Genomic DNA, 27,973 nt, shown 5'->3' on the forward strand with positions numbered 1-27,973 from the left:
TAAATTAAATGAGGGTATGCCGAAATCTCCAGCAAGGGCACAAACATCCTACTCTAAATTCATTTTAGGAAGTCACCATATCCTGGCTTTTAACTTGCAGTCTCTTTTGACACCTTCTTCCCATCCTCCTTCCTCAGAAGTACCAAACGTTGACATTAGTTGTATATCTCTGCTCTGAAGGAGCAGAACATCTGGTGAAAGGAAGATGTGACTGTCACTTTCCCTCTAGTGCACACAGCACAACAGTGCATAATTCAAGATGTCTTGGTAAGCCAGTGGTTTTCAGCTATTTCTGTATCATGACTCATTATTACATAAGAGAATTTTCCAGTTTTCCTATTTCCTTCTGTTCACCTATGAAGAAATGATCTGTTAACTCAAACCACTAACTGAATGTCCATTATAGGCAAATCTAAAATTTTATGGACACAAATATTTTATCAGTCTCTTGATAGAGATGAACTTTGGTTTTGGTACAAGACACAATGCTAACTGGACACACCATTGAAATTGTGCCATTTTGGGAACTTACTGGATTAAATCCTAACCACACTGAAATCCATGGCAAGCCACTGTTCAGTGACCATGACCTATTTACCATTATTTCATTAAAGTCAAGAAACCACCACTACTTTGGAGCAGATGTTATGATCCTGTTTCTGACACTCCTGTGATTTCTGCTTGCCATGCTTGCTCACCAGAGGACACTCCTGTGTATTTTCTCCAGCATGAAGGAACTGTCAGGGACTAGAGGACCTCGGCAGCATCTGATAAGCTTAGTGGTAAAGCATGCTGGGCTCAGTATTAGAAGGGAATGATCCCCATACACACCCTGAAGAGTGGGAATGGGTTACCCTTAACCAGGGCTCCTAAACAGCGATCTGCCAACAGAGGTTAGAACAGACTTAAAGCTGCAGCTAGTGCTCACCTTCCCTTTTTTTTCATCCTGCAATCTCTTATTGGTTGTGCAGAGCATTCAAACAGCCCATCATTAGATGTCAACAAGGGCTGGACTGACAACTGAACTTCCATATGGGGCAACGGAGCAGCAAGAATAACGTTTTTTCCCCACCCACCTTCCTGCACTGCACTGCAAGTGCCTGCTAGGTGGAGCAAGGATATAAATGAACTTTTTTTTGAGTTATATAAAAGTTGCAGAGGTAAAATTAGGAGACAAAATCCTCTTCAGTCTCATAGTATAATGGATGCAAAGCAAACAGGTTTCCTGAACTTTTTATGATTTCCAATGAAGAATCAAATACAGTCAGGCATTCTTAAAAAATGTCTTTCTTAAATGCAATGATTTCTAATTTTTGGTACAAGAGACTGAGATCCCAATCTACCTGTATACAAACAGCACAGAATTACAAGAAAGTATCTAAGTCAAATTTCTTAATTTTTATTAAATTCAAAAACTGCAGGAAAAAAATTCACAAGTTTCTAAGTACAAATAAAAACAAATCAGCTAAAATAAAATGGTTGTCAAGTTAAAACTAATTTTCCATAATTTTCCCTTCCTTGTTCTTGCCCACAGTACTATCAGAAATCCTACAAGTGCTTTAGAAATTGATTTCATCTTACTTACAATAGTAAACTGTACGTTTACGATGTAAAAAACCAAACTGTGTAGGCACAAGGTGGCAGAAGACAAGCACAAATATCAACTATGCTTCCTTAACTTGTCAGTTGCAATCCAGGTGTGCTAAAGACCTGCATGGTATTGCATTCAGAATGTCAGAGCTTATTTAGTGAAATTAGAGCTCTTTCATTTTATTTTTTAATTTTTTTTTAAACTTCAACAGTTTGTTGTGTCTTTTTTCCTTCCAGAAAACAGAGAAGCTGTCTAAGTCAGTGGTATACCTTACTGGCCAGTGCCAGTGTTCTGGCTAGAAGAGTGGCAAACGTGACAAAATGGGTTCCAGCACCAGAGAACGAGAAGTAGAGAAGCTGTAGTGTGATAAAGACTGGTTCATATTCATGTTGCCAGTGTAATTAATAGTTTGGTGACCACCTGCTAAGACAGCATGACAAGCAGTCACATGCTATTTGAAGGTATCAGCTGGGCTAGGTCATCAGCTACTCTCCCAACAGAGCAGTGATCAAGGTGAACAATTAATGTCTGCTGTTCTCCTAACTACACCTGAAAGAACTGTCAAACTGAGAATTAAATTGTAACAAAATTAAAACAAGCATTGTTCCATATTCCAGATTCTACCTTTTACCCATCACTTGACACTTGCCATTCTAATAACAGGTGCAGTTCCACTGTCATTCATAAATACAAAATTTTATTTGCACTTCATTAGTTTAGAAAGACCACAATTGTTTTTCAATACCACAACATTCAGGACACACCAAGTTATTCAAATATGTAACTACTGATTTACCACAGCTAAACTAAACAGTGCATTTTAATAAAAGATATACCAAAGATATAATTCACAAATTCATTATCAGACAAAAACCTAACACAGTATTTGCTTGATGGGAATAATTTCCACCATTAGGAAAGAAAATAATTTTACCTTAGGTTCCCTCCCCCCCAACCCTACAGATGTCCAGACAAATACACATATATATTCCTTAACACAGGAAAATTTATAATCTTAGTATTTTTTTTTTTACAATAATTTGTCTAGGACAGCAGCATTGCTTTTTATACCTTCTTTTAGAACTTGAATATATCTCCATTTTTTTTTAATTGAAACTTAATGATTCTTGCAACCAAGTTTATGCTTATGCAGATAATTATATATGCTATTCTCAGAGTGCAATCTTAGATCTGCACCAGATGTGATGCCTTGGTACACAAAGAAAGGGTGCAGCATTAAACAAAATAAATAAAAAAGACTGCCAAAAATTAAACTTAGCTTTTCAATAAATCCAGTCAGCAGAGGATGCTACAGCCAAAAATGTTTTCACTACATTAAAAGGAAACATAATGCTGATTATGGAAGCTTTGTACATAAAGTCCTCTGTTTTTAAAAAAATTGTCTTTAAAATAGTTAGCAAAGCACCATATACTTATCTTCATACCAGAAGAGCTTCTGCCTGCCTGTTTATAATAACAAGAACTATTACAACATTTATGTCAAGAGTAGGTATAGATTTAATTTCTCCTCCTCCTCGACTGGAAGTGTGGTAAACCCCCACCGACTGTACAGTATTTATAACACTGGGGCAATAAATGAAACATCATTGTGAGGGAGAGGGGTAATAATTAAATGTTATAACTGAATCCTACATAGGATTGCATATTTGCATATTTACAAGTTAGTGTGTAGCTCTGACTCGAATAACAAAGTGCAACAAGAAACTGCCCAATGATTGTAGTGCAGAGTAGTACAGATACTTTCTTCACCCTCCCATTCCTACTTTTCACTCTGTATGGAGTAACAAGTCAACAGCAACGGACATGCGGCCTTGGAGGAGGCAGTTCTGGTGGGATTTCTGGCTCTGGTTGCAGGGACAGGATACTGTTGGACAACTCATTTCTTATAATATCCAGTGGCATCTTAAAGAAAAGAAAAATCACCTGTAAACAGTCATCTGCATAGAACTCAGCACAAATTGCTTGTTTCAAGAGTTCACTGTCAGCCAAAGCCTCAATTTAAGGATCTTTTGGTTCTTATTAGTGAACCAAAGTAAGTTGTGTTAAGACTTAGTGAACTTCAAGTAAGTTGTGTTAAGAATTTCTTTCAGAAAAAAGTTACAAGACATTGTCGAAATCAAGCCACTTCCTAAACCAATTACAACAAAATACAACAGAACTGCCTGCAAATGAAAGTGGGCAAACGCACAGTCAGCTGGTGATATAGAGGAAGTATAGCAAATTGGAGATGGTTACCAAATTCAACAACAGTATTTATTAACTGAAGTGTTCAGCAGAGTCTGTGAACTACATCACGCTCACTACATATTAACGAAAAATCTCACCTGACTGCGTGCACTCTGTCCTCCCAACAAGTACCTGCAGTCATTATTTCAACACTGACCATTTATATGGTCAGAGGAACTACCACCTGAATATTTTACCTTTTTCAGAATGTCATCAACAAGTTTTAGAAATATTTCATCCACATTAAAATTATCCTTGGCACTTGCTTCACAGAACCGCATCCCAGTTATTTGCTGTGCAAACTGATGGAAGAGAAAATAAAATAACTACATGAAGATATGCACAAACAGCAACAAACAGCAAATATACACTCCTCATAGAACCATTTAAAAAAAAATCCCATGACTCTCCCAAATCTGTGACTGAAGTCTAATCCAATTAAACTTGAATCTCCAAGGTACAACAAATATTGCCTGATCAACCCAGTGGCCTTCTATGATGGAGTGACTGCATCAATGGACAAGGGATGAGCTACAGATGATGTCTATCTATACTTCTCTAAGGCCTCTGACACAGTCCCGCACAACACCCTTCTCTCTAAATTGGAGAGATATGGATTTGATGGGTGGACTGTTTGGTGGATGAGGAATTGATTGGATGGTCACATCCAGAGAGTTGTGGTCAACAGCTTGATGTTCAGATGGAGGTCAGTGACAAGGGGTGTCCCTCAGGGGTCCATACTGAGACCAGTACTGTTTAATATCTTCATCAACAACACAGACAGTGGGATCAAGTGCACCCTCAGTAAATTTGCAGATGAAACTAAGCGGAGTGGTGTGGCTGACACACTGGAGGGAAGGATGCCATCCAGAGGGACCCAGACGAGCTTGAGAAGTAGGCCCACGAGAACCTCATGAAGTTCAACATGGTCAAGTACACGGTCCTGCGCCTGGGTCAGGGCAACTCCCAGTATCAATACAGGCTGGGGCATGAAGGGATTGAGAGCAGCTCTGCCAAGAAAGACTTTATGGTACTGGGGGACTAAAAGCTGGACATGAGTTGTCAATGTGCCCTTGCAACCCAGATGACCAGTTGTATCTTGGGCTGCATCAAAATAAACATGGCCAGCAGGTTGAGGGAGGTGATTCTGCCCTTCTGCTCTGCTCTCCTGAGACCTCACCTGGAGTACTGCATCCAGCTCTGGAGCACTGCATCCAGCTCTGGAGCCCCCAACATAAGAAGGACGTGAACCAGTTGGATTGGGTACAGAGGAGGGCCACAAAAATGATCAGAGGGCTGGAGCACCTCTCCTATAAAGAAAGGCTGAGAGATTTGGGGTTTTTCAGCCTGCAGAAGAGAAGGCTCCAGGGATACCTTACTGCAGCCTTTCAATACTTAAAGGGGGCCTGTAAGAAAGATGGAGACAAACTTTTTACCAGAGCCTTTTGCAACAGGACAAGGGGTAATGGTTTTAAACTAAAAGAGGGTAGATTTAGATTGGACAAAAATGTCCTGAATAGAGGTATTTCCATTTGTGATTCAAGTCTTTATTGTATCCTCCTTCACAGCCCAAAAATGAGTATTCCCTGCACTACTCTGTAATGTAAGCCAACTTAAAGTTTATTATTTCTTTAGAGTAAAGACATACTGCTCCAGCAGGAAAGCATATAACTGCACATTCTATAAAAGTAAGCAAATACCATAAGGATTTAGCCAGACCACCACCATTCTCAAGACGCTTCTTAGGTCTAACAGTCTGAACAAGAGTAGCCACCGACCATCAGCAGCAATGCCACAGCAGTTTTGCTTCGAACAGTAACTAAGAATTTGGTTAGACCTGTTCTTACCTTTTCTCCCTGCTGTCGAGTAATCTCTCGATCAACTTCACAGTCCAGTTTATTTCCAACTAATAGAAGCTCTGCATCTTCTGAAGCATACTGCAATTAAAACATTTTTAATTAACTAAACCTAGAAATACAAGGTTTTGTCATGCCAAGACAATATTTTAAAAGGGCAATTCCTCTACTAAATAAGGAACCACACCCACACAGTTTATATGTAAACATTCTTCTCAAACATTATTTCAAAAATTTTCAACTTCAGTTTTTAAACTCCATTTTAAAAACATGACTTGAGAACTATCTGTTCCAGTTTATCTAAGAATGAACATAATGACCTTATTCTACAGACAGGAAATAAAACTCCCCCCTCAAGTGCGCAGGTAAATAACTAATGTTACAGATTTCCACTGACACTCCTAACTGGGATAATTCTAGAGTTCAAGTTCAAGTTCAAGTTCTAGAGTTCAAGTTCAAGTTGAAGGACGTAGGAATGGACAACCAATTTGCAATAAATCCACCTTAATGTTAAACCCTGGCTAAAAGAATCCAGTGAAAATTAGTTGGCATTAATTTAATAATATTTAATAATCCTATATAAAATCTTCTTAGAAATCTTACAGAGTACCTTTGAGGGAAAAAAAAATGCTTCTTAAGAAAAAAACCCAAACATATAAAAAGAAAATACTTAAGGCCTACCTTATCAATCATTTTCATCCATTTTGGTAAATCATCAAATGTTTCCTTCTTGGTGATATCATACACCAAAATAATTCCCTTGGCACTTCTGTAATAAGCTGAGGTAATGCTGTTGAATCTCTCCTGACCTGCTGTGTCCCTAAGAAGCAGCAGCAAACATTGGCACAAACATTTCACCAATTTGTCAAGTACAGGATAATTTCATTTACATTTTCATAAAAACACCCCCACACTTATTAGACACTCTATAATGAACATTTCCTTCTTTATGTGTTAATTTCAGGCAAAAAAAAAAAAATGAGCAGTACTTTAAATCATGAAAAGTTTTCATATCAGAACTACTTATCCTATACTAACTTCACCAAGAAATGCCACCAAACAGTTCTACATGTGACTGAGAATGAAGTTGTCCGATGAAAATGTACCACCAGATGAAGCTGGTTGTGTGTTGTCGGGGTTTGGTTGTGTTTGCTTTTTTTTTTTTTTTAAACAGCCCTGAAAATATGAGAAAAAGAAATGGATACATGCTTATCAAACACAGCTGGACACCCAACTATAAAACGAGTGATGCGCTCACTGATCATTATGATTTAAGCCTTCAGAGCCTTTTTGGATCAACCACAGCAATTCAGCCACGGTTCTAAAACTAATGCAGAAGCTACCGGGAGCAGTGAATGAAAAGAGTGAGCCACGTGGTATGGCTTTTGAAATATTGCCATTGCCATTTTGAAACTGCTTTTTGATACCTGACTTTCACGCTTACATTCTCCCGTTCAGCACTGTCGGTATTTCAGACAGGGTGCATTTACACTGAAGACTATTTTCCAGCAATGACGCCATGTTGCCTGTACTAGCTATGGCTTATATTCAAAAGTAGATGAGACAGAAAGGTTATTTTTTACTGAACCACAAAAATCTATGAATTGCTTTAAATCATATCATCAAGTCTGCTTATGGAAGATTTTTGGCAGTTATACTAAAAAAATAGCCGGTGCATACCCTAAGTCTTAAAATGTGACTGGCATCACAACGGGAAAGTAAGTTATACAGTGCTTCAAAGCGATCAAGCATTTGCTGCTTGAGTTCTGCCCCCACAGTCAATGGATAATTTTCAAATTTCACTGGGCAAGCAAGTCAAAAGAAGGGCCAAAATTAAGAGCGGTTGGAGGAAAATGCGTGCATATGTGTTGGGACTCAAAAGTTCAAAAGGAACTACCTTCAACAGTCACATTTTAGACAAAAGGAGGAAGAGGATGAATTTGGGAATGAAATTAATGATGGAGATCCAAAACACTTGTTACCAAAAAAAAAAGTAATGCTCACAAAATGTCACATTGATTGCCCTGAAGAATTAATTCTTTTAAAGTCTATGTACAACAAGCAGTACAATAAACTACCACAAACCTATCTTGCTCTTCACAAAATCTTTAAGAATTTTTGCTATGCAAGTTTAAAGTGAAGTACTTAACTTTCTCCTGAAATTGCCACAAGTGTACTTGATAGCAACAAATCTTTGGTAGTGATTTCACAAGGTAAAGCAGTGTCCACTAGAACAAGATTTGAAACTTTTGCTTCATAGCCTGAAGAAAAATGTTTACTAATACTTCACTGCAAGCCAATGGCATTGCAATATGGGGCAGAAGAGAACAAATTCCTATCACATCAATTTTTATTTTATTTTTATTCAAATCCTATTCTCTCAGAACTTCAGAATTACATTCATAGAAATCTTTGGGACCCTACAGAAGGTAAAAATAGATAGCCTGTTTCAATAAGGTCAAGCTCGAGCAGTATTTCAGACTAGTTTTAGATGGTTAATTGGTTGCTTTCTTATCGCTAATGAGGCATTTTTATTAAAGCAATACAAGTTCTGGCAGCTGAAATTACATATATAAGTATTACTTAAAGCAAGTAACTCTACTTTCTCTTCCACTACTTCTTTGCCATGGTCAGATCTATTTTGCAAAAGGTCCTTTGGACATTCACTCCATGAAAAATTTAAAATTTCTAGTATGAACCGTTGATTTTCCACATATGGATAACATTGCTTTAGTACTTATCAACAGACTTCTGAGAAGTATGACACTGTAGAGCAGCCCCTGCCATCTGTTGCTAATCCAACCCACTGAACAACTAGGAAAAGTAACAGAAAAAGTTGCTTTTTTTTCTTGCTGACCGGTCTTTCCCTCTCTTTTCTGTGCCCCTAACAGAACACAGAAATTAAGGGGCTATTTCAAAGTCACCTGACTGTGCCTTCAGGTCCTTGCTAAGAACCTTTAGCAACTCCATCACAGAGGGGCTACCAGGGTAGCAGATCACTCAGTTCATACATTAGAAAAACAGAGGTGAAATAAACACACTAATGTTCAACTTCCCTCTCTGAAGAAAGTCATCAACAGACTGGATGAGCCTAAGGGTAGGCAATGGAGCCAACTATGAAAACGTTACACTCTGCCACTCCTGTTATCTCCAACTCTGTATTTCCCCTAGCCTGCTGAGTGCTTCATCTCCAAGTCCATCTGGCACTATCAGCCTCTCCTCACCCCACAACGCCCTCAGGCTCTTTAAAAGTTTAGAGTATTCCCAGGCTGCTGCTCCTCCCAGTTTCTGTACCCCCAGGTCCTCTGCTCCCCTTCGTGTAGGTCCTTCACCCAAGTCACCACACAACTTGTAGTCTAGCTTGCTGGTTAACCCAGACAGACCTCATGCTGTGGCCAGTTTAAAACACCTATGGACAGCCTGGCTGCCCACTATATACGTTAAATGGCCAGATGGCCACTGACTGTCACCTGCCAGTCGCGCTAATTGGAGGGGATTATGGCTGACTTTCTTTGCCTTGCTTTAAGTCACTGACGTCCCCACACTTCAGACAACCTCTACTGCTGCCGCAGGTTTAAATGAAACCAGTCAACAGGTTCCTGATCGTACACACAATATTCTAATCCTTGTTTCCTTTGAAAACTGGAAAAAAAATAAGCTGAATTTGTGGTCTCTAACATTACACTAGCCTTCAAACAGTAAGGTAAAAACTAGAAAACGGTTTCTGGAATAGGTAAGATTAGAATGCAACTCCAAGCTACCTAAATAAGCTGCAGTTTGAGAAGAGTATCAAGTTGATCTTTCACATGAAAACTTGTGTCTTTTACGAGGTGCTTTTTTTTTTTTTTTTTTTTTTTCATTAAAATGTGCAGTAAATTCTTCCAGTACCGAGGAAAAAAATTACAATCCCTAATGCAGAGCTAATCCAAATTAAAATGCCTTCCTTTCATGTGTGGTACTGGGGCAATTAAGTTTGTTTTACTTTTTTCATTGATGTAGTATGCTCCTGCAGTATACTACTATCCTTTAGTAAGGATAGCTATTGAAGCACTGGTGGAAAGCTGGAAGAAGAGACAAGCATTATTTAACTGGGCTAACAGTACACAACTTCATGAATTTCAAAAGTGATTTTAAGTGCTGTTAGTTCTTTATTTGCTCTGGTCAGAATTAACATAACAGAACAAGTCAGTTCAATTTAATCCAAACTCCAGAAGTTCAAATAATAAATTACTACAACTTGATCGATGATTTGGCATCATTGAAAAAAATACAACAGATTACTCCTTTTTTAATGCTAAAAGCACTTTTATTGAATTTTTCAATAAATTGTTCTAATGGAAAAACACTTGGTATTTCTAAATTGTAATCAGAAACATATAGCGTATCACTCCTTGACCATCTGTAATCTGCAATAATAAAATCCCACTGCTTGACTCTGTTTTGCTGCTTCCAAAACAGAAACTAGACATCACTCCAAAATTACAAACATTACACCAAACAAAAGCACATGAAAAAGCACACAAAACCCATTTTCAAGTGTTGACTTGTCATATTATCACTATTTCAGACTGCATAAAATACAATACAAATACAGCTGATCTGAATTAAAATAGGTTTGGATAATTTTTGTTTTATATAAATGTTCTCCATGTCTATCTAAAACAGTTGCTTGAAACAAGCATGTATACTCAAAACTGTCTTTGGCTCTTAAGTTAAATTAATTTATGACTGGTGGTGTGAAGTGGCAATAGAAAGGAAAATATTTTTAAACAAAAAAAATTTAACACTAATTTAACACTTTCACATGCTTTGTACTTTTATGGAACCTATTGGCAATATTTAAAAAATGTTTTAAAGTCATTTTAGAGGTTAATTCTACTTGTCAAGCTGAGCTTTTTTCTCCCATAAAAACCACAAATATTTTAAAAATCTTGTGTTATATGAAATAATCTACTTCAGAGGTACTGAACAGAAGGAACTACATTCTATCATATTCTAAGACAGGTGATCTTTTCCTCAGACTACTCCTCACCCCACAGATTTTCCAAGACAACTGTCCATTAGGAAACACTGAGCTGGCAGAATGTGAACTTTTAATGAGAATGCACCAATTTAAACAACCTTCAGAAGCAAACCAAGACTGTTTTCTTGCCACTTTGCTGGCTTCCTTGGGCATTAAACCTGCAGAGATACCAGAGAGTCCCTTTGGCTCCCCAGCAGGAACCTGGGTGCAGTGGCAGGGCACCACAGGTTCCAGTAACCAGGTCCTTTCAGAGGGGATGTCAGAAGTGACTGCTGCTTGTGTCAGCTGAGTGCCCAGATTACTCAGGTAAGAGGGCAGAGTCAGACACCCCACTGTCCTGCTGAGCAACTCTCGGCACACCTACGTTTCAAAGTGTGAGAGTGGGGTTCCTATTATCTGGTCTAGTTTTCAAGCTTTGCAAAAGCACTGATTCACAGCTGCTTGGATTCACTTGGACACTTAAGGCTATCGGGTTGTTCTGGTTACTTTACCCTACAGCCTGAGCTGCACGCGTGCATTACTTCTCACTGAACATGCAAGCTTGTTTCAGCTAAGAACTGCAGTGCAGAAGCAGATTTACTGTAGCTACTACTTCTGGCAGTCTGAGGGGCGCTACTACTGCTCGAGGTGGCACAGGAAAGATGGACACTACTCTGTGTCCTCAGCGCTGCTCTACCATTTCATAATCTAAGGAGCAGGAGGTTGTTTCCTGACTAAAGTTTGGAAAGGTTGTTTTCCTGACTAAAGTCAGGAAACAGGGAAAGAGGTAGCAGGGATCACATCGGAACAGGTAAGCTAGAGGCGAGAGCAGATGCCTCTGTGATCCTTAGTGCACAGTATCCTATCCAGAAGGGAATATGGGAGTCCAATTTGTACACTACTCTACTTACATTCTACTAACAGCAGCAGGTGCGAAAGCTGCTTTCAAAAGGATATCTTGCACACATAATTGCTCGATATGTTCAACATAGGACTGCTGTTTTTTGTTAAACTCAAGTGGTAGAGCTCTGTGGAGAACACTCTGCTGATAGAGTGGTCAGTGGAGAGACAGGTCAAGTGACAATGAAAATAAAGTTAAATTAAACCATTTTTAAAAAACTGTTCTTGTTTGATTTTTGAAGTAGAATCATCAAATGACTAAAAAAAAAATCAGACTTGGATGCTTCAAAACGTAACCTTAGTCATCTTAAAAAAACAGATAAGCATAAACTTCAGAAATTATCTGTTCATCAAATAAAACTTTTTTTTTTTTTGTAGTAAAGTTACTGTAATAATTGTACATAAGATTACCAGGAAGCATGAGGCAATCTTAATTCTGTCTCTGTGTAGGTATGAAAGGAGACTGCCTTAGGATCAGCCATGATTTGTATTTCTAAACTTCCAAGTGTTTGACTTGGTAAATTGCTTTTCTCTTTTAATCTAACAATTGAAGGTACAATAAGGAGCTGAGGGAACTGGGGTTGTTTAGCCTGGAGAAAAAGAGGCTGTGGGGAGACCTTATCACTCTCTACAACTGCCTGAAAGGAGGTTGTAGTGAGATAGATGTTGGTCTCTTCTCCTAACTAACAAGCGATGGGACAAGAGGAAATGGTCTCAAGTTGCGCCAGGGGAGGTTTAGATTTGATATTAAGAAAAATTTCTTCACTGAAAGGGTCGTCAAGCACTGGAACAGGCTGCCCAGGGAAGTGGTTGAGTCATCATCCCTGGAGGTATTTAAAAGACGTCTAGATGTCGCACTTAGGGCCATGGTTTAGTGGTGGACCTGGTAATGTTGGGTTTACAGCTGGACTCAATGATCTTAAGGGTCTTTTACAACCTAAATGATTCTATGATTCTGTGATTCTATCATAGTAAGAGTTTATAATAATAAATAGGCCCAACAACATACACAACGTAATTTGGGATAAATTTGCAGAAGGAGTGCTTATCTAATTGCTTTTCCAAAAAATTAAAAGCATGTCAAGACAGTTTTAAGGATTAAGCATAAGAACAGCCTTTTAACAGCCACTGTCGGAGAAAAAGTGACACTTAACGAGCAGGATGTTGTGTTCATGGATTTTATAATATTTTAAAATACTATCTCTTTACATTGTGTTTTCTCCACCATTTTAGCAGGGCTTCACATAGGATTAATAGTCACATTTAGGCAATCTATCAAGTTTTAGTTTTAAAGTTTTCCTATATCCTGTTAGCATATTCTCAATATGTGGAAAATAATGGTTTAAACATCTCTTTTTCCAACAAAACATCTCTCCTATAAAGTATTCATTCAACATGAAGAAATTGTTTGATAAGCTTAGCACATTTCATAGCAAGAATTCATATCAGGTGTACGGTAGCATCTCCATATCAGAATTTTTTGTTACCTCTGTCAGCTCCAGCAGACCCTGGCTAACAATTGCTGGCCCAACTGCCAGCCTTGTGGTCATAGGTTTCCAAACAGGGACAGAGGATGGATGAAGACATGCCAGTAACATTCAAGTGTTAGGTGACTGATGATACCAAAGATGAAGTAGCAGTTAACTCAGAGGGAAGCAAGACAGACACATGGTGTGACAAACAGAGTTGATGGTGACCTGCCAAGAGGAGTTAGTAAGCTGAATTCACTGCATCCATGTAGTTAAGAATGAGAAACTACCACAACATCCCAAAAGCGTAACAATGAGTATATTTAGAGCTTTTTTCCCCCTCTATGGGTTATTAGCAGCTTTAATAGTTTAACTACAATGCCAATTATGCATCACACACTGTTAATAAACCAAAGCTAAGCTTCTACACAGTAGTATATAAGATTAATGTACAGAACATAGCTGGTTTATTCTCTCATAAAAATATTTATGTATTGCACTACTCTGCAAAACAAAGGAGCTCTTAAGCTCAATAATTTCTAAATGATAAAAATTGTATTAATCATTGACATGGATAATCACTATCAAGAAACGTGTAACCTACTCCAGAAAGGAAAAGCTTAGCTCAGACTTTGAGCTTTCTGTAGCAGGACATCAGTACCAGTTAAGGTACAGATTCATATTTGTACGGGATTGTTTTACTTCTCAGTGCTGTTTAGAGTGGATATAATTTACCTAGTCACGAATGCCCTTCACTGTGAAGTTATTTAATACAGCATCAAAGAAACAGCACTGCCTTTACCAAGTTTTAGAAAAACAGTTTAGAAAATACATCACAATTGTTTTATAATTGCTGTTACAATGAAGGTCAGTTTTAAACAGTCCAGAAAACAAACAAAAAAAAACCAACCCAAAGTGTACTTTCTCTAGTGTCTATATAACGCAGTCACCTTTTGTAGATCTCCTATTTCTTGTTTAGGGGATATAATTCTTCCAGAAAAAGGGGCTTGAGACCTCTGTGATGCATTAACATTTCAGTAATTACATTCATGTCCTATTTCTCACTTTCTCTCCTCCCTCTTTACCCACTAAAAGCTATTTGGTTTTGCTTAAGTCTTGTGGGAATGGAGCAGAGGAGGAACAGGCTAAGAGCTAAACCAGCTTAAAACAGTTAATAGTATTAGACAAGCATATTAATTCATGCTAGAACATAAAAATTAAAACATACTGCTGGTTGCACGTTTGTTTTACTTACCAGATTTGTAATCTAATTTTCTTTCCTCTTAGTTCTACTGTTTTGATTTTAAAATCAACACCTATAAATAAAATACAGTAAACAGAAAAGGAGGAATAAGAAGCAAAACTAATGAGGGTGCAATTATTATTTTTTTATAGTTTTTTTTTTTTTAATATCAACTTGTAACAGTCTGAACAAGCAGAACGGTTTGCACCACTATGGGTCACCTCAGGAACATCATGGGGATTTGACAACCGCTATATAGTCTGTGAGCCATCCAATTTGGCAGCATCACAACATAAGCCTTCCACTTTGTGCAACACTTCCAGCAGCAGGTAAACCCAACATAACAGTAAAACAACAGGCAGAGTATTTTTATTTCTCCCCTATTCACCTTGACTGTCAAGGACAAGTCTGCTCTGCTTCCAGCTGGCACCGATGCCCCGGAGGCATGGAGCAAAACCAATCCCTCCACATCAGTTTTGCTGTCTGTGAAGAGGGAACACCACACATCTGATTTCCAGGCTGGATGCTTAGCATCTGTAAAGCACTTTAGTAGAAGTGCTGGAATTGTGGTTGGTTTATGAAGAAGTTTGTCAGCACTGTCATTCTTAACTCCTGCAAATATTTATTAGCAAACTGCTTAGATTTAGAGAGGGTACTTGACTTTTAAAATTTCTTTTATACCTGTGTGGTACTTCGATCCATGATCTCAAAACTCCAGCCACATTTTGAATGCATGCTAAATATCAAAGACAGAACCATGAAGACCTTGTTATACAGAAAGATTTTACTTCTATGAAGAAAAAAAATAATGCTGGCAATCAACACGTAAGACATACTATGGTCAAACGATACCCAGACACAAAAGATTACCACCTCAACTACAAAAATATTTCAGAGTACAGATGTTCTAGAATATCATAGCATTTGTAGACTGTGAGGCTGTTCATTTTACTATTGTATGAAGATTTTTGCTTCAGTTTTTTCTTCTGAACACTATCCCACCTCACAGTGGTAAATCAAGAAGGTGGAAATAAAAAGACTAGAGAACATCATTCAGACTGGTATACTTAAACTCACACAGAAGTGTAGAAGCACAGTGTGTTGGAAACACTTTTGCTATTTCAGCAACAATTGTATACCAAGGATAGGCATGAAAGTGAAGAGGAAAAAAATATTTGTATTTTTAATAACAAAACCTACACATTTTCCTAACATCTACCCTTGGTAAAAGCCAAGTGTCACGCTGATATTGTTAGAGTCAAGACTGGATTGTAACTTCAACAGAAAGGACCAAACTTAGCCCTTATGCAAAGCTGTTTAAAACTCCTGAAAATTCAGGTAAAAAAAGTGAATCTTACATCCTGAAAACTAGTTATACGTTGTTGACTTGTCATTTATTTTAAAGTGCTGTTAAAGACAGTTACATTTGTAAAGTTGTTGGTACAATACAATAAGATGGACTAAGTTATAAAAAACCAGATACACTTTACTAATCGAAACACAAAGGATACACTTAATTCTATTTTTAGTTTGCAAAGAGATTGCAACTCTTCACATGGACTAAATAAATGGAAGGATCACTGGTCTTCATTCTTCTAAACAAAAATCCCTTCAAACAGCTTGCAGTTGCAAATTACATAGTGATAAAAGTATTGGTTATCACCATGACATTTCTCCTCATTCTCCACGTCCTTAAAAGTGTCTAGCAGACTTATTCATCCCTTATTGGAGAGCTATTCAGGACATATGATGCTTATACTTCACTTACCAAAATGTATCCCATTCAAACCCCAGTAGGATTCCTAGGCAATACAGGAGCTAAAGCATTAAACTGATTTGTACTATACAGTCTACTATTTCAATGGCAATTTTCAAATATTCATATGCAAATTGAGGAAAAATATTAGAATGATTAAAATTTCAGAGCATTTATTAATCCCAGCTTTAAGAAATATTTTTCTACACTTTTGAAAAACCACCATCTGTGTTAGTGTAAAAGCAGAGGAAAGTGAAATGATCGAGCAATGTTCTACTATCCAAAATGTGGGAAATAAGAATTCTTGTAATTACTGCTTTTCTGACAATGAGATTTTTTTTAAGAAACACATATCCACTTCTACTGTTTTCTCTATATAAATTTATTTAAACTACACAACACAATTGTCTTAATGATCACAGCTTTATCTAAAACAAGACAGCAACTTTACTTGCTAAGGAGATAATCAGCATTAACCGAAATTGCTTCAAACCTCTCCCTTCCTCAAGGAAGTTTGAATATAATTGCCCTCATGTCTCAAGCCCAATTCCCAATCCTGCCATTAACTCATACACAACATACTATACAGTTTGCCATTCATCTGAGAACTCAGATTAAAAGAAAAAAAAAAAGAAATCTCAGGTATACTTGTCTTAGGCTGACAACTATATTCATAGAGGAGCTCAATCTGAGCAGAGATAATACAGCTCTGCTGTGTAAAGAAAAAGTCATCTTGTCACACAAAAAGAAAAGTCTAAACCACCTCTGATCCAGAACTGTGTATTAAAAACCATCACAGGAATTTCATGTAAGTTTCCCCAACTCCATCAACAAAATATTTTTATTTTTACAGATGTGGTTTATACACTGGTGTCTTACACAAATCAAGGAACAAAAAGGGTTTTTTTCCTGTTTTTTTTTTAAAAAGGAAAAACAAATAATCAACAATGGAGAGACAAAGTAAGCATAACATATGCCAATGAAATGAAGTAGAAAAAAGTCTACATACTAAAGAGATGGTTTCTAAAGAAATTATATGTCAACAGTATTTTTATTTCAAAGGTAGATCTTTCTGTCAATCATCTTAAAGTCATACCATGAAACATCTTCCTACTGTTAAATTTTGCAACTAACAATGCAAACCAGTAGCAGTTTTGGAAAAGCACAATTTTCTACAGAACTGTTTGAATCATTTAACTCTTAAGTCAGATAGCTTGCCAGAACTAAGCAAAGGTAGCTCAACTGCTTTTTATAATAAGTAACGCTCCGCAAACATCAACACAATACCAAAAGCTTCACGTCTGCCAATACTGAAGGAAAAAATCTGGCAACTTTCCTTTTGCACATGAAGAAAGAAATTCCTAAGCCTGTCAAGTTTCATTACCATGTTTTATGATAGACTTGCCAAAGGTAGTGCTTTGGGTTTACATACAAATTAGTAATTTAATTAAAACAACAGCACAAAAATTTGTTTTCCACTTTAATTTCAAATATCATCTTGAGTTAAGAAAAAATTCAATGGAAAAAATTATTTAGCTTGATTAATGTCAATGAAAATACATAAATGAAAAGTTTTGCTATCCATACAATTCATCCAGCTATTAAAAACAAGAGGAAAAACTGTTCATAGGCTCTGAAAGTCAATCAGGAAATTAACACTTTCTACTAGTACAGATAACAAACACTTATTAGTCACACATGACACAGAAAGTTAGACAACTGCACCTTTTTATTCACATATGCTAAGCCAGTCTTGTACATTCTTTTGTATTTGCACTTGTAGAACATAAGGTTTGGACTAACTGCTGAAAATCCCCATTCTTCAGTAAAATAACTGCAAACAGTTCTTTTAAGCATCTCTATTAAGCACAAGATAGAGAAGATCTTAAGTCTTCTCTTAGAAAACGGTGGGTTTTTTCTAAAGAAATGCTTCGTAATACTACAGTGTTGATGCCAGCAATATTTGATAAATTCTTTTAGATCCTTCCTTCAACAAACTCTCAATTTACAGTTGCTTTAAGGAGGATGTGTCTTTCTCAGTCTTGTTAAACCTAATTCTAAGACTGTAAAGTACAGGCAAGTTGTCAGAATGTTTTCATGTTTCCTGCTGTTTGTAATGATACTGGTAGTCCTTGCACAGTTACTACTCCCTTAACACAGATCCCAAAACACAACAAACACTCAAGTTTATTAAACTTGGGCGTTTGTTCTGTGTTCAGTCCCACCAGAAGCTGCTCCACTCTTGAAGCTATATAGTTGCACAAACAGTGGTGTGCTAGGATGCGTGCGCTGACGGACAAGACTTACTAACACTCTACTAGCACAATTACACCACGTTCCCCATCATGTGCCTCCAGTTATGGCCGGTAACCCCTAAAACATAAACATATCAACAACATAAACATGCCACTTAAGCACCTTGTGTGCTTAATTATGCAAATAGAACCAAGGTCATAGTTTTACATATAGTTCAATGAAATAGAGGAATCAATAATTACTGTTGACAACTGCCATTAAATCTGAACAACACATCTTATAAAAAGAAAGGATTTTTAAAGGCTCGCTTTAGCTGCTACAACACCAGCAAACTATTGCTGGTTTGCATGCTACCTCGTTTGCATTTTAAATGCCTGCTGGCTATTTTATTGTCAATTAATAACCAAATATACACATGCCATGGAGCCAACAAGTGCACGTGCTTATGATGATACTGAAGCGTGCCCTTTGCCAGGTCACAGTGCCGTGAAGGGAACCAAAAGGCTTGTCACAATCTCCCCTTCCATTAAAAAAGTCGGCTTCCCCTCCAGACATCAGGCTTGCATGAACCAATCAATGTGGTCAGTTTTTCTAAAATTATTGCACTCACACCATGAGTAAATCTGGACCACCACCTCTCTTTTTATGAATTAAAGGTGTGAGGTTTGGATGTCAGATTTTGACCCCCATTTTTCTCTGGAAAGGCCTTTTTCAGGAATCCAAATACACATCCCATACACATGTAAGAACTAATGAAAAAGGCACAAAAATACAGGTCTCAGCCTCTGATTTGGGTTTCTGATTTTGTATCTATTAAGCATTTCAAAGTGTGCTGATTCAGCTTGCCCCATGACTTAAAACTCCAAAAGAGCTGCTGCCCTTTCCCTGCAGGCTAGATACATGTGAAAGAAGGCATAAAGTACAGCAGCACTTATGTGGTGCGCGTAAAGTAAGATTATTAGCTAAGGATTTTCAAAATTTTACGGAAAGCACATTGGCTTTGTTAATAGCACACAAACTTTAGAATAAAAATATGCTTCATGCAAATGCACACATCTACTACAACACGTGCTCAACTGAAACTATGCGTTTTCCAGGGAAAATGAAGGGCTAGTAGAACAGAAGGGTTTTTTAGAAGTATATTAAACACACAGCTAAGCAAACTGTCTGCACTCTTTTAGAAAATAAACAGCCTTACAAGAAAGAGAACAGACACTCAAAATAGAAGTGCACTAATGAAGTTCTAGATAAGGCTAAGCCCATGAGGATGACGTATCTTGTCCCTGAACCAAACCTGAGACTGTTCCAAACTTGAGACTGAAATCCAATAAAAATGCAGTCTAGTTGAGAACAGATTACAATATATTAATTTCTTGCCCCAAACAGAAACTAAAAGTTATCTACTAAAGCACAAACTGAAACACATACAACTGTTTATAGTCTCTCTCTTTAAAGCTAACATAATTTGTTTAGAAATAAAACGATAGTGAACAAACTTCTTATTATGCGACTTGCATTTAGTTTTTCACTTTTTTTTTTTTCTCCTAAGTGGCAGAAAAAGGAAGCAGAAACTGTTTTGCTTAATGCACACATAGTGACCTTTTGGAGGCCAGCATTTCCTGATACCCAAGTTAAAGGAGGAGCTGGGAAAACAGATGCAAATAGAGCACGAAAAAATTCCCTCCAACTAAAATCAATGGCAATAGATTACATTTTCAGTCCTATTAGCTATTTGCATCAAAGCAATTCAATCAGTGAAAAATAATCAGACCACATTTAAAGAAACACAATAATTTTAAAAATTCAGAAGCTGCATATTAATTAACCACTAGAACAGGCATATAATTTAAAGACTACAACACTTTATTTAATCTGGACATCTGACAGCATTATACAGACAAATTTTCTTACTTCTGCCACAGCTGATGGCTGAGGTCACATGCTTCTTGAGGTAAGAATAATCTTTCTCAGTCCTGGTCTGTAACCAAATACAATATAACACTTACACCTATCCAGAAACTACTGAAGTGAATGAAAAGATGCTCAACAGCTTTGATACAGATTTCTACCATCTTGCGGGAGCGGAAGCAAGCAGCAACAAAAGGTACATGGAGGGGAGAGGGGAAGGTTACAAAAACTGTTTCAAGAAAAAAAAATAAACCCTTGTATCTTATTTTAACTGAAGCTGCAGGACACGCAGCTAAAAGCGGAAATACCTTTCAAACTGCATGTTATAAATGTAAAGATTTTTAAAAGAACCACTAAGCGTTAGTCAGATATGAGACAATTTGGGGATTATTTTAGAGGCAGGTAAAGTACGTTGTCCATAAAGCTTCAGTGTGTAATTCTAGAACGATTAACATGCAGACATTTGACACTGCTCGCCTAAAATAAAAGTCTACCCGCATCTCAACTGGCAACTGTGCTACAGACCAGAATGAAACAGATACACCAACAACAGAAGGAAAAAAAAAAAAAAAAAAAAAAAAAGAAAAAACAGATTTGGTAATATACATGCAGTGACTGAATTTTGAAGGTGTAATAGTAATGAGTGTTTTAGGAAACTGTCAGTGATATTTCAATGTCCAATATACAGCTTCTAAACATCTCAGATGCTTGGTACTTCCAAACTCAATGAGAATAAAAGAAGTTTAATTTCTTTACATCCTCATGGACAGTAAAATTACAAAGCCTTTAAAAAAAATGTAGGGTTTTGACACTATTTATGGTACTATGTTCAAAGCATGCACCAAAATTTCAATAAACAGAACTAGGTGGAATGGGAGTGTGGAAGGAATAAGACTCTGTGCCTTCTTGGACAAGACATATTTTCAAAACTTCTGATTACAGAACAGGAAAAGATAGTGAACTACTGGTCTACAACTATCTGACCTGAAACAAAAATGGAACGTGAAGAAAAATTAAACTTATTTCATAAGCAGCACTATCCAGATTTTAAAAATGCAGAATCTATTTCAAAATGAGACTGAATTTAGCATTTTGTTTTGGGTAACAAGTTTCCTGCTCCTTGGGATACCAGAAGAAAAAAAAAAACAAAACAACAACACAACTGTAAAAGTGTTGCTATATACCGTTAAATAGTTGCAATCTTAAAAATGGCAAATCTTAATTCTCTTTCTTGATTAAGGACAATTTAGTGAACATAGTTTACAAAGACCTCAGGATTTTTGTGATTAAAGGCACTGTAAAAAGCCTGTCTCTTACATTTTATGTTTTAGCCGTAAAACCCATAATTATTCTGCATAGCGCATGCACTGTTTTCTTTAAATGAACATTTAACCTTACAACTCCTAGATAGAAATAAGAAAGTCCATAACCAAGAATCATATGCCCCCTACTTTTTTTTTCTTCTGACACGCTCAGCTGTTCACAGTAGAGACTGAGTTTGACAGCTGCATTCCACTCTCCGTGCAAACCGAACTCTGCATGCGACACCATTCAAGTGCCCTCTTCATTTTGCCTGTTGTTTTACTTGCACATTCTCATATATGTACTGACTAGGGACCACACAGTACTCTGACAGTTCTGTAGTGTTGATATAACCCAGTATCTGGATATATCTACCAGCTGAGGTTAACATCTAGTTTACAAAAGAAGAAAGTAAATTTCAAATCCACTCTTCTTTGCAATCTCCTGATAATTAAAAAACCCGTACCTTCCCAAAACCCTATTCCCGGACCCTGATAATTTATATCACCTACCTACTACATTTTTCTATTTTAACAAATAGTTTTGCTACCTTATGAGGACTCAAAACGATTACACACAGAAAACAATTGCTGACTACACCAAATGCTGTAAAATATGCTTGGTTCACACATTTTAAGCAAACAATGACTTGCCAGGTGCTTTCAGTTGCTGTCACACTGCTCCTAAAGGTGAAAGGCAGCTTCCAGGGAACACAGCCTTCTGCCGTAAGTTGCATTTCCTAAACTTACAGCTACAGAACTGAAGACAAACAAGGCAGGTTCACACATGCTCCCTAATTATCTGAAGGTTTTGTGTAAGAAAAAAATCTGCTTTCTGTGCAAGTTTCCAGTCTCCTGCTTGTCTCTGTAGTTCGCCAAGTAATCACAGCATACCATTAATAAGATATTTGTTTTATTTACACTATTCTGCACTGGCCAAAAAGCCAATATATAAGAACACGCACGTAATAACATGCTGGACATGCGAAGATAAGGGTCAGTTCTCACAGAAATACTTATCATGGATCAGAACTTTCTTCCTTTTTTTTGTACAACAGCAAAAATTTCTCAGTTTGAGCACAGAGCTGATCTGGGGAATAAAGCGTGGACATCTTACTGCTACTTTGTCATGATGTGCTAAAGCAAGAGACATCTGTTTCTACCATTTCTTCCCTCTCCCCGTCCAACTAAGTTTTCCATGCCATCTTATGGAAGGAAAAAAAAAAAAATTAAAGAAAAATTAAGATGAATTATACTTGTCAGAAAAAGCCCACAGGCACATACAGCAAGTGTCGCAAAAAGATAAATGTTCTTCTAGTTGATGTAGAATGTTTTATGTAGATTGTTCTTCATCTCAGATTACATCAAACTACTAAACTTATTTTTAAAACATGATTTTAATTATGTTTTACTGAAAAAATATTTTCCAAATGGTTAGTAAGCCGCATACTATGTTTACAGAGCTTGTAAGAATAAATACTGACTAGGTAACTAAAAAAAAACCTTAGGAGTAACTTGAAGGGCAATTCTGAAAAATGACCAATTAACACTTTTAAAATGAACAGGCCGATACTTTTAAATGAATACAATTATGTTACATGACAAGCTTATGGGCATGAAACTTAACATTTACATTGTTAGTACACATTTTTTAAGGATAAAGAAAATGAAGAAAGGGTTTGAATTGTGACAGAAGCCCCAAACATACATACACATATCTATATAATTATATACAGATAATTATAGACGTGTATATATTATTATAGATATGTATATATTTATATATTGTTTATATACATCAAAACCAGAAGGTGCCTTAAGACCACTCTTATAAAAGATAAACCTAAAGTTTTCACCATCACCATTTTTTACTTGAGGGACATTAGGCATTTCGCACGGATAGGGCTACTTTATTGCTTGGAAGAAAAAGCTATGGAGCTCTGTAAACCTAATGAGCACCTAACTTACACACCATTTCATACTAACATCAAAGCAAGACAAAACAAAGTCAAAGAGCATTTTTGTGAAGTCAAAGGTGTCTTATACCACAGTGCATTTGCATGCCACTGATCTGGATCACACAGGCTACAATTAGTCCAAAACAGATCACAAGTCACAACATTCCCATCCTGACCCACAACAGAACTTCCCATTACAAACTCAGCTGAGTAGCACTACCTATGATTTTGCTCTGTAAACCAGGACTGAAGGAAGCTTTAGCATTTATTACATGTGGTACTGTAGTAGCCAGCAATGAACCTGCACGGGGCACCCAAATTGCTCTGATATTATCAAGGGCAAGGCCTCGTTCCTGGGATGCTTTCAGACCTGGTGGAAGGCTCTGAAGGACAAGACTAGGCCGTAGAAACTTTACATATTAGGCCAGTAAGTAAAAGAAAAGCCAAGGAGCTCAACTCGATCTGAGGGAGCAGGAGAGTCAGCTGCCTGAGAGGTGAGTCAGCGCAGGGCCACAGGTTTGGGTGAGCAGGAACCTTGGGTTCAGACATTAAAACACAGAGAGAAGCATAATGCCTGCAGCAAAATTAGACGGACATGAAATATTGCGTAGTACAGGAATTCTGCAGATCTGTCGCAGAAGAAAAACAGCAAAGAGATTGTGAATGAGCTAAGATTCTGTAGATGCAGGTAGGACAGACAACCCTGAGACCGAGCAGTAGTTGCACAGATGCTGGGAAGAGAGCAGAGGCCTTTGACTATTAAATAAAGGGACTCTGATGAAAAAAGAAGGTGAGATAGCATCATTTTTAGAAATTAATATATAAATTATAAATTCACCACTATGGAAATCTGAACTAAGACGTATTTCTTTCAAGAGAGAGATATATATATATATACACACACACTACTTCGGGGTAGGGAAGAAGGGGGAAGAAGCAAAGGCAAGCATTCTTCCCTCATCACCCATCTTTGAATCTTGTCACAAATGTGGCAGATTTGGCATACTTGTTTTTAATTGTCAAAGTCTGAAAAACCTCCAAGTGATAGTTTTGGATTCTGCTCCTGTGTGAATATTGCAGGTGCATGCGGGTCAGGCAACAAATCATAAATGGAGATCAATTTTTATTTTAAAAGAAAAAGTGTATGTATATTTACGTTTGTTGACAAAGTTAGTATGATGCCAGTATTACCCTTGCACAAGCATTATTCCATTACAGAAAAGTTACCTTAACTGCTCTGGATTTAACACTGGCATGAAGTGAGTAATTTTACATCACTGCAGATACAGAGGAACATTTCTTAAAACAATTTATTTGCCCAAACAAGTAACAGAAATAAGTTATAACCTAATAGTAAGAACAAACATTCAGACCTAGCACATAAAATTGTAAACAGCAACATCTATTTCTCCTCTGACAACCACATGCAAAAATCAGTAAATATTTGAGCATATTGAGTATTCTCAGTACTATGTAAATAGCAGATTAAGTAGACACAATATTCCATGCAACTAATTTAAGGCCCAAAATAAATACATCAAAAGAATTTTAGATCAACAGCACATTGTGTGCCGTTACAAATAACGTGCTGAAATCTGCCAAGCTATTTTTGAACACTTTCAAAGAACTTCAGTATTTCGAGATGAGACTGAAGACATGTTGACATGTTTTTATTACAGAATTTACTTTACCAATCTGGCAATGTAGTCTTCTTAAATCAGCATTAAAATACCGTATCTTTTAACATTGAATCCGCACCTCCCCTTTTCAGCAGAAACACTCCATTTTTCAATGACATAGCATTACTATCCTAAACAGCACTTCAGGCCAGGAGACAGTCAAAAGTTTTGGACATTTGCAACTCTTCCCCTATCGGAGAAGACCTCCTCCAAGTCTTCCGTATGCTTTCATACAAGAGGTTACAGTCCTAAACGTTCTGTCTTGCCTGTACTTCCACTGGTTTAGTATAAAAACACAAACGTTAAGGTTGAGATCATTACTATCAAGGGAGTAAATACGTAATCTAGCATTCCACCTAAAATACAGCTTCGCTAACATGAGGTAGACATAGCAAATTTTAATTGTTCTTTTGATTACACAGTCTTTTCAAATTTAATCTCAAGGTATATTCAGTTTACATAACTTTCTCTGAAACTGGATCAGTCACAGAGTTTTCAACAATGTTTCAAAACATATTCTCCACTTGTAATTCTTGAAAACCATTGCAGCAAGCGGTGACAAAGAAAAAGCTCTATGATTTCAACTGTTTGATATCAAAGTCTGACCTCAGGTCATTTTGGAGTGTGGGTTATTTTCAATCTACATGAAATGTAAATAGCAGAGGTTACTTTTTCTCACACTGTGCTGCAAAAAAGGAGGGTGCAAGCTGACTGTGAAAAGCTCGTTCATTTAGCAGTCAAAGGATCTGGGGGAATCTCAACAGCTCTCAAGTTTAGTCAGAGGACCTTGAAAGAATGCCATTACTGTCAAGTTTTTCTACATGTATTTTGGCACAAGTTGACTTCCCTATGCTGCTTTATGTTGGCACACTTTATACATCAAACATTACGTAATCTTCTGTCTAGCAGCATATCACCATTTATTTCCTCTTTCTTTTCTAAACTAAGGAAGCTTCTCTGCTTAAATCACTGTCTCCATTATCTAGCAAATCCATTTTGTTTACAAGGCACCAGACTAGAAGCCTGGACTGGGATCTAGCGTACCTTCTCTCACTTCTCAAAGACTCACATCAGGAAACTAACCCCAGTTACAGAGAGCAGCCCAGCCTTGAAGGAACCCTTAAACTCTTAATGTAGGTCAACCCAAAGAAGATGTGCCTGAGTTCAAAACAATATCTAGACCTGGAGAATTCATAAAGAACGCATTCCACTGTTCTACTTCCTCAGCTGTACCATATATTTAATTAAACCTGTCCATCTACAGAAGCTGTCAGCATTTCTTCTTTACAACACTTCACCTGAGGATTATGTCTCTGATACGCTATCACTGTCTTTCTAACTTCTACAACGTTAAGTTACCAACTGGAAGGGGGGGGGGGGAGCATTGACACTAATAGTGCTAATCCACACTACCAGATTTGATTTTTAGAGGACCTAGGAAAGAATAAAACAACTGATAAAATACAGATTAAAACTAAAGTAAGCACAACTACTGTGTATTATTTTGTCACAGAAAGATAGTTTTGGATAGCAAATAAGTCAGCTTCTAAAAGCGAATACAATGACTTTCCATCAGATTCCATCCTCACATTCCGAGCCACAATTAAGCTAAGCACACGTATTTTCCAATGACACAGACTTAACAACCACCTTGCTGCAATACTCAAGGAGTTCAACTCCAAGGACAGGACTCTAATAACAAGACACACTAACTAGCTTGTTTTCCTCCCTTTACACATTTGTGCACTAAAAGACAGCAGGCATTAAGTTACCTCCAAGACTCGTACAGATGACTAAACCATAAATAAGACAGCATACTACACAAACAGAAGGTTGCTCTCCAGTTGGTTGCATGAGGAGCAAAACACAAGCAGTACTACTCCCCAAGAAACAAAACTTTAACTTCCTGAGGTCTAATAGTATGGGGGTGGGGGTTCTTGATGAAGATGTAACAGCAGCCTGGAGTTAATCAGGCTGTGGTCCGCAAGAGCATTTGAAGTCCCATCGACTACACTGAATACACGTCGTGCAACCTTTCAACTCCCAAAACACTTCTGTTTCCCTACACACATCTAAAACTTAGGCACAAAACCCCACTTTACCAACTATCCCAATTTTTCTTTTTCAAACTCTGCAATTTTTTTTTGTTTTGTTTTGTTTTACAAGGCTGAAACAGGACACCCAACACCTCCTCAACACTTGCGAAGGTAACCAGGGCCTCCACGACCTTTTCTTCAGGGGTTGGGAAGTTTGGCACCGAGGGCTCCCTCGCCACAAACCCCGCGGGCTGCCTACTGCGAACCACCACACGGTCGAGCCCCCCCACTCCCCCGGGGCAAGGCAACCCCCCTCTGCCCGGCCGGGGCCCACCACGCACCCCGGAGGGGTCGAGGCCTGGGAAGGCCCTGAGGGGAGTGGTGGGGGGATGCGGGAGGGGACCCAGGCCGCCGCACCGAGACCCGCGTTTCCAGGGCCGGGCCCTGCGGCAGGACGGACACCCCCCCACCCCCTCCCCCGGGACGGGGCGCGGCGCGGCGGGTTCCCTTACCCACGGTGGACTTGCAGGCCTCGCAGAAGGTGTCGTCGGTGAAGCGCTCCATGAGGCTGGTCTTGCCCACCCCCCGCGACCCGATGATGATCACCTGCAGCTTGAAGTCGGCCGGGCGCGGCGGCTGCTTCCTGCGGCGCGACTGGCCCCCGGAGAGCGCCGGCGACCCCCCCGCCGAGCCCGCCCCGAGGTCCAGCCCGCCGCCGCCGCCCCCCACCCTGCGCTGCGGCAGCCCCGAGCCCGGCTCCATCAGCGACGC

General features: G+C 38.1%; 1 protein-coding gene across 1 annotated transcript; it reads right to left on the reverse strand.

Moving 5' to 3' along the window:
• Positions 1–1,377: 1,377 nt before the first annotated feature.
• RAB12 (RAB12, member RAS oncogene family) lies at positions 1,378–27,973 on the reverse strand. The gene is made up of 6 exons (XM_086740638.1): positions 27,715–27,973; positions 14,321–14,381; positions 6,376–6,514; positions 5,686–5,775; positions 4,036–4,140; positions 1,378–3,514 (listed from the first exon to the last, which is right to left on the reverse strand). Exons 1-6 carry the CDS (start codon positions 27,962–27,964, stop codon positions 3,401–3,403), a joined length of 759 nt encoding a protein of 252 aa, XP_086596764.1. The 5' UTR covers positions 27,965–27,973; the 3' UTR covers positions 1,378–3,400.

This window comes from Chlamydotis macqueenii, chromosome 2, assembly GCF_036417535.1.
Source record: "Chlamydotis macqueenii isolate bChlMac1 chromosome 2, bChlMac1.mat, whole genome shotgun sequence".
In the NCBI taxonomy this organism is placed as follows: Eukaryota; Metazoa; Chordata; class Aves; order Otidiformes; family Otididae; genus Chlamydotis; species Chlamydotis macqueenii.